At 34.1% G+C, this 17,449-nt stretch overlaps 2 protein-coding genes across 7 annotated transcripts in view; one reads left to right on the forward strand and one right to left on the reverse strand.

The window, feature by feature from the left end:
- The first annotated feature begins 3,158 nt into the window (after window positions 1–3,158).
- On the forward strand, window positions 3,159–12,296 carry LOC110994472 (ankyrin repeat and LEM domain-containing protein 1). The gene is made up of 7 exons (XM_022261114.2): window positions 3,159–3,531; window positions 3,605–3,766; window positions 3,924–4,156; window positions 7,172–7,835; window positions 8,622–8,848; window positions 9,759–10,019; window positions 10,720–12,296. The coding sequence occupies exons 1-7, from the start codon at window positions 3,470–3,472 to the stop codon at window positions 11,082–11,084; spliced, it is 1,974 nt and encodes a 657-aa protein (XP_022116806.2). The 5' UTR covers window positions 3,159–3,469; the 3' UTR covers window positions 11,085–12,296.
- The window catches only part of LOC110994470 (zinc finger protein 608), a 79,499-nt gene continuing 74,345 nt past the window's right edge, over window positions 12,296–17,449 (reverse strand). For 3 of the 6 annotated variants that reach the window (XM_022261110.2, XM_022261108.2, XM_045629489.1), the window contains 6 exons: window positions 17,225–17,434; window positions 16,940–17,056; window positions 16,003–16,319; window positions 14,955–15,114; window positions 14,259–14,737; window positions 12,296–13,946 (listed from right to left, as the gene is read on the reverse strand). In XM_022261110.2, coding sequence (XP_022116802.2) covers window positions 13,889–13,946; window positions 14,259–14,737; window positions 14,955–15,114; window positions 16,003–16,319; window positions 16,940–17,056; window positions 17,225–17,434 — 1,341 coding nt within the window. In that variant the 3' untranslated portion in view covers window positions 12,296–13,888. Of the gene's footprint in view, window positions 14,067–14,258; window positions 14,738–14,954; window positions 15,115–16,002; window positions 16,320–16,939; window positions 17,057–17,224; window positions 17,435–17,449 lie in introns of all 6 variants that reach the window. The other 3 variants (XM_022261111.2, XM_022261113.2, XM_022261112.2) reach the window with 3 other exon arrangements.

Consider the following 17,449-nt stretch of genomic DNA (forward strand, 5'->3'; position numbering starts at 1 on the left):
ACTATATGAACCTGATGGTGGACTCCGAAGGTGGGTACTGGGTCTGATTGACTCTGATTTCATTTTAGGGCTTAGATATAACATGCTGCACTCGTAGGTTTCAGAACCAAGAAAAATATTTAAAATTTCAACTGGAAGACGAATCGTTGAAATTGATTATTTTTTCAATAAACTCAAAGAAATATAGTGGTATTATAGTAAATATTACCTAATATTTATTTAATATTAAATATTAATAAGTTCATATAGTCACATTTCTCGTATCGTCTCGCTGAGCTGATTACAACGAGCTCAATGACGGTATGTCTACTGCTAACCATCCTCGAGATCCAGTACCCACCTTCGGAGTCCATTATCAGGTTCATATAGTCACATTTCTAGTATCGTCTCGCTGAGCTGATTACAAGGAGCTCAATGACGGTATGTCTACTGCTTACCATCCTCGAGATCCAGTACCCACCTTCGGAGTCCATTATCAGGTTCATATAACACATTTTTAGTATCGTCTCGCTAAGCTGATTACAACGAGCTCAATGACGGTATGTCTGCTGCTTACCATCCTCGAGACCCAGTACCCACCTTCGGAGTCTATCATCAGCTTCATATAGTCACATTTCTAGTATCGTCTCGCTGAGCTGATTACAACGAGCTCAATGACGGTATGTCTACTGCTAACCATCCTCGAGATCCAGTACCCACCTTCGGAGTCCATTATCAGGTTCATATAGTCACATTTCTCGTATCGTCTCGCTGAGCTGATTACAACGAGCTCAATGACGGTATGTCTACTGCTAACCATCCTCGAGATCCAGTACCCACCTTCGGAGTCCATTATCAGGTTCATATAGTCACATTTCTCGTATCGTCTCGCTGAGCTGATTACAACGAGCTCAATGACGGTATGTCTACTGCTAACCATCCTCGAGATCCAGTACCCACCTTCGGAGTCCATTATCAGGTTCATATAGTCACATTTCTAGTATCGTCTCGCTGAGCTGATTACAAGGAGCTCAATGACGGTATGTCTACTGCTTACCATCCTCGAGACCCAGTACCCACCTTCGGAGTCCATCATCAGGTTCATATAGTCACATTTCTTGTATCGTCTCGCTGAGCTGATTACAACGAGCTCAATGACGGTATGTCTACTGCTTACCATCCTCGAGACCGAGTACCCACCTTCGGAGTCCATCATCAGGTTCATATAGTCACATTTCTTGTATCGTCTCGCTGAGCTGATTACAACGAGCTCAATGACGGTATGTCTACTGCTTACCATCCTCGAGACCGAGTACCCACCTTCGGAGTCCATCATCAGGTTCATATACTCACATTTCTTGTATCGTCTCGCTGAGCTGATTACAACGAGCTCAATGACGGTATGTCTGCTGCTTACCATCCTCGAGATCCACTACTCACCTTCGGAGTCCATCATCAGGTTCATATAGTCACATTTCTAGTATCGTTTCGCTGAGCTGATTACAACGAGCTCAATGACGGTATGTCTACTGCTTACCATCCTCGAGATCCAGTACCAACCATCAGAGTCCATCGTCAGCTGATGATGATGACTCGGTTTCGGTATTTTAGCAATACTGACATTAAAAAGTTTTAACCTCAGAACGAATTAAACATGTAAAAAAATCATGTATGTACTAGTTAAATAATTGGCAGCCACCATTTTTTCTAGACCAATATTTATTTATAATTTTTTATATTTAGCTAATAATTGGTTTCGTATTCACGTAGTTTTGTTAGACTATTCACTATTTTGTTAGACTAGATGGCGTTAGTAAATTATTGTTTGTAGTAGAGGTCAAATCCTCAAAGTCATCGGCGTATGTTAGAGTCTTAACAAGCAGAAGCAGTAGCAAGCATGGTGATTCATGACTTTTAAGATAAGCATTTATCTTTTACTTGTTTTATTTTATATAGATTTGGTAATTGTAAGGGTCGACATCTGTAAAGTTTTGTAATTTTGTTACGCAGTTTTTGCAGATTACCCTTAGTATTTCTTAATTTATATTCCTTGCTCTGAATAGATCAGTTGTTAGCGACAAGACCGCCCTTTGCTTATTAATTTATGTTTATCTAAATGTATATGGATCAAATATGTAATGCAATAAAGTATTAATAAATAAAGTGTTTGACATTTTTAGCAAATTACATTTTAGTAATACTAGGTAATAAATATTATAACTACCACATTATATTAAAGCCAAATATGGCTGTTATATACTCTTATTCAATGATAAAAATTGTTTATTCAAAATAAATTTAATTTCTGCTACATTTTTTTTAGCAAATTTGCTCATACAAAAGTTGATGATATATTGAACAAAGGAATACCATATATTTATTAGGCCATGGTGGTATACACGATTTTCTACATGATTCAACATAATTCTCCATCAAAATGTAGATTGGTTGAGCCTAATTCATATTGTGTGGGAGGACGGAACAATTTATGTGATTTTTTTATTATGTTTTGGTAATAAAAACTTACAATAGTTTTCTATTGAAATTTTATCTAAAAAAACATTATATAATTAGATTTAGTTGTAAAAAATATATATTAAGTAGGTTACCTATGAACGTAATTAATATTATAGAAATCAAAGAATATTTAACCAAAGTAAGAAATAAAGTCCCTGTGGCAGTTTACGTAAATATTTTTTTACAATATATAGAGAGAAAATGAGATACACTTATTAAATGAATAGACATTATAATAATATGTTAATATTCAACAGCCCACACACAGAGATTAGCTGAAACATTCCGTTAACCAATAAAGCCTTGGGATACCCACCCGTATCGACTGTTGTGATCCAGATTGGTAACAATTTACATTGAAATTTTTTTATTCACTATGGGTATTATAATAAAATATATAAAATACCTAAATGTGAGTTTCTTCCAGTCTCCATTTCAAACTAAATCTACAATGGTAAATTAAATCAAGTATTATTAAAAAAATCCAGTTGATCAAGTGTAATCAGATAACTATTTTGCGAACATTGATGTTTTAAATAGCCAAATTTTTATTATAATTAAAGATCAACCTACCGAACTTTTAAAGAAATTAATAATATTACGCAACATTTGTCACATACGCCTGACGTGAACGCATAGACCGTAGAAAGGAACGCGAGTCGCAACCAATCGTAAACAAAGACTCGTGCTGTAGTGCTGCGTTTAACGTTAATTTAAAATTACAAAAACAATCGAGCTTGCGCGTTGATCGAACGTGCCTTCCTACTCTGCGATGTTTTGACTTTTAGAATATTTATTATCAACGTTTCGTGCAATGAAAAAATAATAAGAACATTATGATAATGTGAGAGTGTTTTGGCTTTCGTAATATGGAATGAGACGTGATATCGCCAACAGGAAATCCTGCAGGAAATGAAGACATACAAGTTGCGAACTTGTAGACTTTTAATTTAGTTTGCCTTTCGCGAAAATCATGGGCACATCGTTTAGAGAGCTTTTTAAATTATACGATTTGATTCAATGTGGGGAATCAAGGTGAAAAAATCGTTCTACAATTATTCTACGCTTCTTTCCATAACTTATTTACATGCTCTAATTATTTTTGCAGTATTGTGGAGCGGTACCTGAAGGAAAATACTATTGATTTAAATATTATATTACCATGCAAAGGTATAGGAGTTTTACATTTAGCAGTGGGCATAGAACCATTAGAAAAATCAAAAATATGCACAGAAATGATCCTTAAATATGGAGGTGATCCTAACATTATGTAAGTTTTTATCATACTTTTTTATATTATTAACCATTATTGTAACTTGTAGTATTTAAATTACACAAACAACTAGCAATATTTTGGTGTAATAACATTAACTATAGTAACAATTTTAAGCATTTTTTATTTAATTTTTTTCCATAATTATTTCTAGAAATGACGATGGACTAAGCCCGGTCCATATAGCAGCAATATGGGGCAGAGTGGAAAATCTTAAGCTTCTTATTGGTTGTGGTGGAGACCCATCTCGAAAAGATATTGATGGAATATCTGCTTTTGACTATGCAGCCAGGGAACAACAATGGGAGGTTTTTGACTATCTACGTAATGTGGTTGATGTAACAGATGACTCATTTGGATCACAATGTGCTTATACGCTGGATTTAGGTAAGTTAAATATAAATTGTAATAATTAAAATGTATAAATGGGATGAACCAAAGGAAGGAGGACTGAACTAAAACAAATTTAAAGAGCTTGGTCTTGGCATGTGGCTGTTTGTCAATTAATGTAATTAATATTTAAATTTAATAGAATATTTGTTAAAAGTTCTGTTTAAACATTTTCTTGGCAGAAGGCAAATACAAAGTGAATTTATATTTATTTTCTATGAAACATAACTTATTTAATTTAAAAATTTTCAACACTATCAATTAATATAGGATTTTTTTTTAATTTTCTTGTGGAAATTTGGTATAAAATTTTAAGGAAAATAACAATGTACCGAAACATTCTAACACTATTTTTCCATAAATTAACAACATTTTACTTCATTGCACAAATAATTAAATCAATGTTTATATCAAGAACAAAGAAATGGCAAAATTCTTTAGCAATAACATAACAACCTTGTTAACATTAACCTTGGGTCAAATTTTGTAGAATTGGATCATAAGTGCTAATAAAAAAATTAACCTTTCTCTGATTAGATTAATTTAAAGGTCTGAATGAAATTAACCTTTCTCCGGAAAGGAATAATTTCTTTCACTTATTACATCTCTGAATAGAATGAGTCAGAACAGGTGCTCTCAATCAAGTTTAAATGCATGCAGCTTGTGCCATAAGAACAATAAATAGCCAGATGTTGCAAACATGCACCTGCTGATTTCTTATACATTCCTGGTATATTTTTATATATCTTGTTTACAATATTTTAACTTTATGTTAGTTATACTCAGAGTCCCTTATTAACGGTTATTAAGGGAGGTTTACATATATATATATATATCTAAACAAAGATAAATAACTTATCTAAGTTCACTATCCAATCGGCATGGTGTAAGAAGTAACAATTTTTTTTTAATTTTATTACACTCATGAATATACAATAAATAGTAGATTTTTATCATTGTACATTAATTAAAAGTTTATTTTAATTAATGTATGATGGCCATTTACAAAGGCCCGTGAACTATTTAGTTCTAATATAAAAAAAATTGCTGGAAATATTTAGTATGTACTCCCTAAGTTTCTACCCATTCGAAGTTGTGAAGAAGTACTTGGTGTTTTGTTTACCTGCCGTGAGAGAATAGGTATTTCGTAAGATTATGTATTCATAACACTTATAAGTATGAGTCACGATGTATCAAAGTTTCACGAGTCAACTTCCTTTGTGCAGGAATAAACACGTTATTGCGGGAAATACTGCATTCTAAAGCTTATTATAGCGTGGCATTTCGCGAAAGTTACGTATTTAGTTCACTTCCCACGGTTTCGATTTCCTAACCGATAAGGAATTAAAGATAGTGTCATTAAAAGTACCTATTATCAATTGAAACTTCACGCAAAAAAACGGCAAATCAAATTAGATCGTGATTCGTAAGTTGGTTCGTAGTTTAGGCTGTATTGTCAGGTGTTATAAACAAAACTTTAAATTACACAACTGACCTTTTTGAACCTGTCCAGCCCAAATAAAATCGCTCAGACCATAGATACTATATCTTTAACTAAAAAAATCTCAGATAATTATGCAATACAGACGAGTTACTTGTTAAAAGTAAAACACGATATGAAATACGCAAGAGGTCCTTCAACCTTCATCGACGCCCTTCGGTTACGGTTCGATTCCCTCAAAGCAAAAAAAACATTGATTACTTGAGTAAGGAACACAAAGGTATAGACATAGACATATTATTTATTACAAACAACGGTATCATTACACGTCTCTCTTTACAAGTTTTAAGTTAATAGAAAACTTTAAACATAGTATGCGCACAACCACTATGTGGAACCAGCTGTCCGCTGAAGTATTTCCGAACCAATTAGACTTAGGGTCCTTCAAAATAAAAATAAAACAATCCTTGAAAGGCCAGTAACGCACCTGCGAGCCTTATGGCAATGTGAGTGATACAACAATTGAGTGATGCAGCTAATTGTTTACATTTTATGTAATTTCGTCTCATAATGTAGTTATACAGATTAAATGTTTCATGTTCTCATTGTTTAGCAATTTTCTATCATTTATTATTTAGTTTACCTCATACGATAAATTATGAACACAGATAAATAAACATTACACAGTGTATAATTATTTACTTGAAGCAAAAGAGAAACGCAAACAAAACCAAAAGCTCTGAGGAAGTTTGAATAGTGCTAACATGTATATTACACGCCTTTTGAGTTTGAGGCAAACACGTGAAGTGCTTAAATAAGGCTTCGCTGGATATAATATACCTTTAACTATTGATTTTATTGACATTTTGTAATAGATGCATATTATAAATTCATTCGTTTTCATTTAAACAGTGTCTTTTATTAAAAATATATCATAATTAGACTTGCAACGAATAGTATATTCGGCAGTAGGTATACGGAATACCGAATATTTAAGTATTCGGCCGAATATAATAAAAGCAGCCGAATAGGCTGAATTCCTAATATTAACCGAATATTCGTTGCAAGTCTAATAATGATTAGTTTCTGGTTCAAAATTGAAATGGATATCAGAAACGTTCTTTTTTTTAAATAATATTTTTTCCAGAACTTATAAATAACAAACCAATCAAGCTTGATTCGCTTAGAACTGTGTAGGTGGAATATATTAATTAACGAACTATTAAGAATACGGCCTCCGCAAACATTGTGATTAAGCAACATTTTTAATATGCATTTATAAAATCTGGGAGTTTTTACTCATTGACTACTGCTTATTTTAAAAATGTTGTTTAGAAAAACCTGCTTTTTGTCCTTGAAATTGGCAAAACCCAAAGATGTATATTATATTAAATTTAAATAATATCTGAAAGTTTTCCTTCCTTATGTTTTATATGTTGATTACTGTAATTTTTACATACAATCAATTTCATTAATATTCTGTGTTAACAATTTTACTACGAGATGTTAAGTGTAAACACATTAGTGTTTCTCTTGTTTCAAAGGTATAACCTAATTTTGTATTATTCTAGACAAAATCTTAGTGACAACCGACCAGGTAGTGGCAGAATATGAGCCAATAACGGATGACCAACTCAGCCGAATGAGCATACGAAAGTCTGAAATGGTACGCGACTGGTGTGATAAAAACACTATTACTATGAATAAATTATATCCAACTATACTAAGCGAGACATACCTCTTGGACCATGAGTCTGAGCCCTGGCTAGACGACTTGACAAATGACTTAGATGACACTACCAATACATACAAGACCTGTAAATCCAAAGACATTCAAATAAGCGGCATACAGCCTTTAGAGCAAACTGTAGAGAAGTCACAAAGCACAGAGACAAAACAGAGGCTGAGTGTCTATGAAAATTTCTCGTTGCCGGGATCGCCGAACATAACACATATCAATTATCATTCAAAAAGTAGTTTGAAGAAGAAAGATCTGTTTCGTGATACCCGGGAGTTGGACAAAGCGATGATAGTGGTTCAAAATAAAACAAATGAATGGCTCTCATGCGAGGAGAAAAGAGTTTGTAATACCAGGAGATCATCAGCCAGTAGCGGTGTCAGTAGCAACTTCTCTGGAAGCATAGTGTTGGCAAATGTTCATGAAGATTTCAAATACGAAGATAAGGAAGAGGATGTTGTGCTGATTGAAAGGAGGGTTCGGGTCTCGCCTATCGTGTAAGTATCTTATTAATAATACGTTACGTGTATATTTGGGAAGTATTGTTAGGTCAATTTCATAGTGATCATAACAACCTTAAATTACTAAGAAGTTTTAATAATAACAAAATAAGCCTTTATTCAGAAAATATACAATTTTTTCACAACTAAAGCTAGAAGAAAATCACTGAAATATAATTGAATATTTTCTTTTCCTCGACAAATGACCCCCGCACTCCAAGATCTTTCTTAGCCTACAGTTTCAGTAACATACCAGCATATAGAACGTTTAACGATCTTCTGTATAGAGACTCGCGTTTAGAATTAGACAATAAAAATAATAATTAAAAATTTATTTAAGACAAAAGGGTTGTGACAAAATTATTATAGTATAGTATATAATATATTAGCGCATATTTCGCTAGTCCCCACACTAAGGTAAAGAAGAAACAGATTTTTAGATTTTTCTCCTAAACTTACTTCAGTAAAGTTCAAGAAATAAAAAAAAATCTCAAATTGGTCTATCGTATTCCAGCTTAGCAACACATTCATTCATTTGTGATTCATTTTATATATACCCTCTACGATCAACCTTTCTTTTATTTGTTACTTAAGAACTTATAACTTAACTCTAAGGTTTATATTGAGAAAAATCACAGCAAAACCTAAAGAGTTTTCATTTCGGAAAACCGAATAGTCTCTGGGGTAGCATAGCAAAATGTTCCTATGTACTAAAAAAGTAGGCTAAGCATTAAGAAGAAACGAAGTTTGTAGGAGCAGCTAGAATATCTATGATTTTTTTAGGTTACCAATAGAGGAAGGCCAGACATCTCCAGACCAAACGATTCTCTCAGTGGCTTCCTCCCTTCCACCCTCCATGGACTATGACACGGACACGCTAAGAGCCGAATTGACAAAGCTAGGATTCAAACCCGGACCTATACTTGAAAATACGAAAACGCTATACTTGAAGAAACTTCACGCGTTGAAGAAAAACCCTATAATATCAAAACGGAATGAACAAGGAAAAAGTAAGTTATTTTATTTATTTAAGTATTCCTATAGCTAATCACTAAATAATATCCAAACAATTATATTACACACAAAAGCCAAAATGGAATACACATTGAAACAGAAACATAAAGCACAGTTTTACAAAGCACAGTTGTAAGATTGATTGATTGGTACATTAAAATATATATTTAATATGAAGGAACAAACCAAGCCATTATTAGTAAAAGATACCTGAGTTTTTAAAATATTTTTAAGAATTTTTTAGTCACATTAAATATATCGATGTGCTGGTAATTTATGTTGTAAGTTAATTCAAGTTATTTTTATCACGCAAGTATTAGCAACATGTTGCGGCCAAAATAACACGATTCGAACTTGGGGGAGGAATTATTCCAATTCTACTACGTAAATTTAGCTGTTCCATCTCAATTCCAATATTTATCGTACATACTTTGCCGTAAATAACATTATCGAGGTTTCTCTTTTTCAATTATCATATAACATACAAATTGGAATTAGTTTTACAGACTGTTTTAATCTTATCTCAGCTTATGTAGGTTTCAATATATTAAGAACTCTTTTAAAGTAAATCAAACAAATAGGTCAAATATAATTTCTGCTATGTAATATGATTTGACAAACTGTCAGTTTTGTAATATTTTGTAAATGTAATTTTAGATATATTTTATTTTTTATATATTTACCCAATGACGATTAAAAAATTAAAGGGTTTTAAAGCTTTGCTATGTGTTAAAGGTACTTTTTTTTACAATATACCTACTAAATTTTTACACTGTTAAATGTTAATATTAGATATAAGAGAAACGCAAGTGATCGCAATACTAACTAGAAATGTTTCATTGGGAATCAAACTCCGATTATTAAGGCTTATTTAAAGATAAATTAATATATGTATTTTTATTATAGCATATAGCGTTGAACTGGAAAGATCTCTTCGAAACCATGATTGGATACAGAATTTATCTCCATACATAGAGTTAGAAAACAAGGCAAAAGTGGACTTTTTGAATCCGAACAAAAAGTGGAGGGAAGGCACAGCAAAGACCTCCTTTACATACCTATTACTTGACCCACGATTGACGAACAACCTTCCAGGGCGAGCTGGTCAACTTGACCCACATATGTCGTGGGTCACATTTGTGAACTCAATATTTTATGTTGGAAAAGGTAAGTGATTTTAACTAAATTATTGATTATTAGGATCATCACAAAAATTGTTAGCAAAATTATGCCCAAAAAAATCTCGAAACTCTGCCGGTGTTTATAACAGAATAAATATAGTCGAAACATTAAGGATTCGTAAATATTTAAAACAATAATGTTGCCATTTGCTTTAAATTTTGACCGACTTATGCAGTTACATTTTATCCTTGATTTATCACAATTTTTTAATAACTGTTCTTTATTGGGCCGTACAAATTGAGGAAAGGCCAAATCTTTCATTCGTATAAGGAAAATATTTGAATCGGGTATTTTGAATAATTCAAATAAGTTTCGCGGAATATCTAAAATTTATTAGTATTAATATAATAATTTAGAAATTGATATGTTTTTGGTATTAATACAAATTCGTAAATTTTCTTCTTAAACTTGGACCTGGTAACAAACAAGCTTTTTGGAAAAAGAAAAATATTTGCGGTTTAATTATGGTCGTATGTTTTGAGGATATTATGACTTATAAACGATTTTGATAGCTTATCAAATGAATTGTATAATTCAAGTACAATGTCAATATAAGATAATAATGATTGATAATCTTTTAGTGGTATTGTAGATATCACCTGATAACATTTTATTTTATCGATATTTCAGAAATTAGTCATTAATTTTTTTAAAGATGTTCTTTAAATAAACCATTTTTTTGCAGGCAAACGATCCCGCCCCTACTCGCACCTCTACCAAGCATTGACTCTATGGAAACGCGACTTCAAACAATCCAAAGACAAAAAAGTCCAACACATTCTTGACATATGGTCAGACCAAGTAGGTGTTATATGTCTACATATATTTCAAAATGTCATCCCAGCTGAGGCGTATACATACGAAGCCTCAATGATAGATGTACTAGGGTTGCAGAACTTGAAGAATCTTAAAACTGGCAATTACTATGGAGTTGCAGCTTCATGGCCACTCAAAGAACGCCGTATGCTAGGCTTGTATTTATTGTACAAAGCTATGAATATCTTCCTGAGTGAAGGCGAAAGACAGTTGCGACCAAATGATATAGACTGATAATACACGATCTCCGCAGTACCAGTGGTATTGACGATGTTAAATTTAGCGTGCAATTTCGTTATATCCATAACGACTTGTCTTATTTAAGATTAAGATTTTAATTAAGATGTAAACCCCTTTTTATTAATTAACTGTCGGAGTTCTTAGTCAATATTGATTTTCTTTTGAAAGTAAATTTGACAGACGCTCTTCTTAGTCTTTGGATAAAATACATATTTTGAATTTAGAATCCGGTCGAAGATTTAGTTATTTTCAGTGTGTAATAATTTTATATTCAGTATTACGTATTTTATAATAACTGTCTTGCCCAGTAATTTATATTAATTTTAAGATAACGTACCTTTAACCTTTCTTACAAATAACAGCCAAAGAAACCCTTCGACTGATTTATTGGATTAGGTTAAGAGATATTTTTAGCGTTTTCTAGTGGATTGTATTTATCTTATATGTAGAATTCGTTTATTACCAAAATACTTATGAACTAAGCATTGATAAAATTATATTTTTAGGTTGTGATTTTTATATTCGATTAAGTCTACCATTTATTCCCCTTAATGAAATTATTTCTCAGTATTTTCTTAAGTTATTTATACTTTTAACATTAATTTATAATTTAACTAACATAAGTTACCTTTTTTATATTTCTTTTAAGAATAATTTGTGATATGTTACTAACACTTTGTCTAATCATGAATCAAAATTCGTAGATTTTGGTACATTATTTAAAGCGTTTGAACATTAAATCGCTCTGTAAATATTTTCGATCAAGAATGCGATATCTACTATGTCCGAAACATGGGACCTTATTCTAAAACGCGAGTCAAATCTAGCCTTTATAACTGTCAAACCATTTCTTCTCTATGAACATTTTTGACAGTACTTAAGACAAGGTTATGACTCGATATGTTTTAGGATACGAACCTAAAATTATCTGATTTTAAGGCGTGGTTGAAAGAGACATTAAGTGGAATTTTAAATTTGTCTTAAAAATTGTTTATGATTTTGCTACATCTTGACCAAGCTTTATATATTGATTTATCGGTGTGTTCTGCGCTCAGTAGTTTATTTTGTATAATCTGTTCGAGCTGCATCCTAGCGTTCTCCATGGTACAAACCAGCCACGCCTTGGAATTTCTTATCTCCTAGTCACTTTGCATAATAAGCACGACGATCTGTATCATCAGGATAAATAAAACACTGTATAAGAAATAATTTATTTTTATTCCTTTTTAACGTCTCGAATTTCTTTTCTAAGAAAATCAAACTTTGCTTTAGTTACATGAAAAAAATACACAAATGTATATAATCGATACAATAATACAACGCTCTCTGTGCAACCGATTGGTACAAAATAATGAAAGCATAGACAACGTGCCCAATCATTAAATATTTCAGTCTATAACAATCAATGCACCGCGTTGTACGAGATCATACATTTTGAATACACGAAAATTAAAAGTCACATTTACTCAAATCACTGGTTAAAACATAATTTAGGCCACTAATTTTATTTTCAGAAACAGGTACAAGCGTACATTGACTAAAGTTGAAATAGCGAGTGGAGCTTCACAATCGCTTCCCACATTGATGATGCTACGCTTAGCGTAGGGAAGCAAACAAGGCAGCAGACATACATGTTATATTTAAATAAACGTCTAAAATCGGAAGCAATTGTATAGCTCCCAACTATGAAATATAACTACATATTGAAATGCAAATCGGCGTGTCACAATCGCCTTTTCTTAATATTACCAGTAACATTTAAACGTGCCAACAAGACAACAATGTTTCTAGGAAGAGTTAACGAACACAATGGGCTGGGCCCCGGAAATTGCAAGTCGACCATAGACGTCCAGAGAGCATAATTTTATATCTATAGGCAGTTATGAAGTGTTTATCTGTATTCAGCAAAGGGTGAGAATTAGTACAATTCACTGAGCCGAGTATAACGGCTAATTAAACTATCATGAATGTTAAAGCTTACAGATTTACAATATCGCAAACAATTACACGAATTTTTGTATCACATAGGTCATTGTTCTTTACTACACCTAGCTCTATCAGAACCCGACTGATGCTCAAATGGAAGACTGTTTTAACTGAATATTCAGAATAAGAATTTTATCGATAAAAATAACGTTGCAGAAAAATACAGTCCTTAACTATGGTGCACGGAAGTCATAGTCTAATCCCTCGTGTGAGATATCGAACTATATATTATCATTAAAAGCCAGACATACATACGCACAGCGTCACACTCCACGGTCTATAGGATGCTCTCTACGTTAATACAATATAAATAGTCATTCATCGGGTAATTTGTGCATTCTACGACTCGATATCATCACATTGACGCCTTTAAAATTAAACTAATATTAATTATACAACTAGGTATGTTTCCATTTGTTTGTGGAATGCTCATAAATAAAGATCTTACGTTTCGGGGGCTTCAAATTTCAGTACAATGCCCGGTATTCGATGTTTTTACAATACGAAACACTAATTGGTAATTTACACGTTACACTAATATGTACAAAACTAGTTTGTGCATTCACTAGTCGAGAGAGTCTAAGCACACACCGTCCTTCGGTACACATCCACTGCGTCAGCACTCGGGTATCTATCATCTATCAGTTCACTCACATTCAAAGCACATTTTCACACGAGATCACAGTATTTATTATGGCTATTGGCATAGATAGTTCACATGTCCATCGACTTCACTATGTTTAGTCCACTGTCACTGCTACCCGGGAGGGTAGTTGCGAAATTAGTCCGATTCGTCGCACGACTACCCTCATTTAGGGGGAGTCGGGAAGGAGTTGACGACCGCCTGCGTGCTCGCTAGAACGGCCGCTGCTGCAACACACAATCCTGTATTAGAGCGATTCTACTCATCTCTTTCCCGAATGCTATCTTTAGCGTATCGCTATACTTGCGCGGGACTGTGCCGCTTATCGGCCTGATGCTATCGAGCCCCTGCAACCAATCACACCGAGTTAGCGCCGCGAGCCACGGAAAAGAAAGCATTCGAGAAATAAACAACTCAATCCAAAAGAGGAAAAGTAAAAATCAAAATTTCTTTGAATTCAAGGAAGAATGTGAATTGTTTGTAAATGATTTGAATTCATTAAGAGTAGAAACATCAAATGCTATAAATGCGACACCTACTTGTTCGTGTTCATACCTGGATAAGGCGGAGGGTAGAGCGGGTATCCGAGCCCCACGTGGGTATGGTGATGGGTATGGACGTGTCTCTGCGGTGGGGGGGAGCGCGGGGACTCCTTGGGGGGCTCCGGACGAGGAGGTTTGCCCTGCGGGGATTTCGCGTGCTCTTGCAGCTCGTGAATCTTGTGAGGGGCGGAGTGGGGCGGGCCGTAGTACTGCGCCCCATGGCCGGGGGGAAGTAAATCCAGTTTCGAAGGCGCCCCCGGCCTGGACAGGTCTTCCGGGGCGTGGTACCGCGGGACTGTCCAACCGCCCCCGAAACCAGGGACCAGCATGGGACTCAAAGGGGCCCGATAGACGGGGTCGAAGGGTAGAGCGCCGTAATGCGGGGCTTGCATATAGGGCGGGAGGTAGTATTGGGACGTGGGTGGTGGGGGCGGCCCTTGCGTCTCCGTCGTCGGCTTCTGCCCTTCCTGTTTCACCTGAAATAATAATAATAAATATTATACTATACGAGAACACTCCAATTATCCAATTATGTTAACAGAAATCGTATCGTGTTATTACCAATATGAACGTCAACGATTTTACTATGACGTAAACAGAATTAATATTAAAAGTATTTATTTATATTTACTACATTTAGTAGTAGTACTCTTAGACTCTTAAGGTAGCCTGATTAAACAACTAGTAGCCTACCTTGACCTCCTCTTTTGGCTTGTCATCTTTGTCCTTCATTTTATGTGCAGGCTGCGGAGGCCGCCCTCCAGGTCCTGACCCCCCTCCTGGTCCTACAGACCCTGGTCCCGATTTAGAGTCGCCCCCCTCTTTACGGCGCTGTTCCAAGCTCATATAGTATCTGACAAAATAAACACAAATATAAGCATAAGATAATCTTAATATCAGTTTCTAATTTGAAAAAAGCGTGCGTACAAAGTAGACGTGTCAGAAGTAAAACATCCTTGTCAATTAATTATTACTAAGGTAAAAGCCAGTATAATATACCAGTATATATATGCGACAGAATTGCCATCTAATGTTTAAAGAACTTTATTTCTCATTACAAAACAGAAATATTTTATTTACATGAGAAACTTAATATTAATATGTATATATTATATACGAGCGAGCCATCTAAAACTCAAAATAAGCTAAATATACAACAACCAATAGGGTGTATTTTTTCTCGATCTCCCTTTCTCAACCTCAAAAAAACTTGTTATTTTATTAGAAATAAATAAAAAAAAAGAAAAGAGGTTACAATTACCTTATGAGTCATATTATTACTGTCAATTCATATATTGTTTCATTCACATCATCACATTATTATGATATACTATTACTTTTATCAAATTAATATTTATTATAAAGTTTCACGCAAATATTCATTTGGAGGTTTTTAAAAAACTCTGGTAGAAAGAAGTTGTATAGTAAATTATTGTAATCCTTGATACAAAAGGCATATTATGGATAAAATATTGAAGTTTTACTATTCGTTGTTGCTTTTTCACAAAATCACAAAAAGTTATTTAAAATTCAATCAATTTTACTAACTTCAAGTAGACTATATTATGTGATATTGGTGAAATTTAATCTATTAGTATGATAATATGTATATTTTATTTAGTCTTTCAAATTTTGTAAGTGTTCGTTCGTAGTACTGTCAAAATTAAAGTAAAGTTAGGGTTTGGGACGGTAGGAAAATATATATGTATTATGATTAAATATAAATATAGTTTAAAACTACCTTCTCAATTCCTCTTCTCTCGCGTGAGGTGGCCTCTGGAAGGCATAGGGACCCATTTGGTTTTTCATCTCAATGCTCTCTTTCAGTATCTGATGCGTATCGTTTGGCCTGGGAGGCTCTTTTCCATCGGGTCGAGGCTTGCTTTTGTCCAGAGGACTAGGTGTTGTCTTGGACCTGTCCAGGTCTTTTCCCTTGTCATCTAGAGGGGGTCCAGGCGGCGGGCCCGTTTCTACGTTGTATGGAAAATTCGGGACGTAGTTGTAAGGATAGAAGTGCTGTGGAAGTACTTTTTGCTGTCCGCTTTCTGGTTTTCCGTCCTGAAAAGTTACGACATAATTAGATAAAGCACAGGATTAGAAATAGATACACGATTGTCTTTATTACATATATTTTTTAGATATTTTTATTCTTCGTACCTAATTGGATTGGAGGAAATACAGAGCCACATACGTTTCTTGGCCGATAAGAGTAAAGAGTCGCTGTATTGGATATTAGTACATATTGCCAGTAAATAAAAATTAACCATTATAAGGGGATTTTGAAGTGAAGTAGTTAACTTAATAATTTATTGAAATGTCTTAATAAAATTGTATACTTATTATTTAAAAACACATTTATAGGTTTAAATAAATATGACACAAACTAAGTAACATCTGATATGATATTATGTTTTATTAATAATATCTTTTAAGATACTTAGAAATCAGAACCGTTCGAAAATTAAAACTGACATTGTAATTGCAAGGAATAAAAATAAAAATATTTTAGTTGGATTTTCATTAGATATTGGTATATGGTAACATTTTTTATTGTCCACACCAAAAATTACAGAACATAAACAAAGTTAGTCTGACATTTTAAAATGGCGACGGCCAAGAAATGTGTGTGGCACTGCACATTTGTGCGATGACGTATTTTTTAGATAAAGGAGCTTTACCTTGTGATCAACTTTAGGATCTCCTTTACTAAGGTCTTCCTTGCCTTTATCGGAGTTGGGAGGCGGCGGCTGGTTTGCCGGATGCGTAGGCGGCAGATACGGCGGCTGACCATAGTACTGGAATGTAAATTATGAATTAAGTTTTTATTATTTAATTTGAATTTTATTTATTTATTATCTTTATAAATTATCAAGAGATGTCGCCTGTCCAATAAAAAATACATACAGCTGAAAAATATTTGCAAAAATTTTTGTAGCTACTAGGGAAACATAAGCGACAAGTACCTGATGGAACACTGGGAAGGGCCGATGCTGAGGTTCATTTTCAGGCGCTCCCTCTGTAGGGGCGTTGTCATCTGATATGTCTGAATACGCTGGGGATCGGACCCCAGGTGTGGGAGACCGTCGAGCCCGCCGCTTTCCTGGGGACTCATCTGGAGGAGACTCGGTGGATTTCCGTTCATCTGAAGGCATCAGGGCTGATCGTGGTTTTACCTGTAATCGTAGAGA

The sequence above is a fragment of the Pieris rapae genome, chromosome 1 (genome assembly GCF_905147795.1).
Source record: "Pieris rapae chromosome 1, ilPieRapa1.1, whole genome shotgun sequence".
Classification (NCBI taxonomy): Eukaryota; Metazoa; Arthropoda; class Insecta; order Lepidoptera; family Pieridae; genus Pieris; species Pieris rapae.

What these genes read in the sequence shown, in the direction of transcription:
- LOC110994472 (XM_022261114.2), top strand. Translation starts at nt 3,470, where the DNA reads ATGGGCACATCGTTTAGAGAGCTTTTTAAATTATACGATTTGATTCAA. An exon ending in TGCTTATACGCTGGATTTAG is followed by an intron (nt 4,157 to 7,171) that starts GTAAGTTAAATA and finishes GTATTATTCTAG; the next exon opens with ACAAAATCTTAGTGACAACC. An exon ending in AATATTTTATGTTGGAAAAG is followed by an intron (nt 10,020 to 10,719) that starts GTAAGTGATTTT and finishes ATTTTTTTGCAG; the next exon opens with GCAAACGATCCCGCCCCTAC.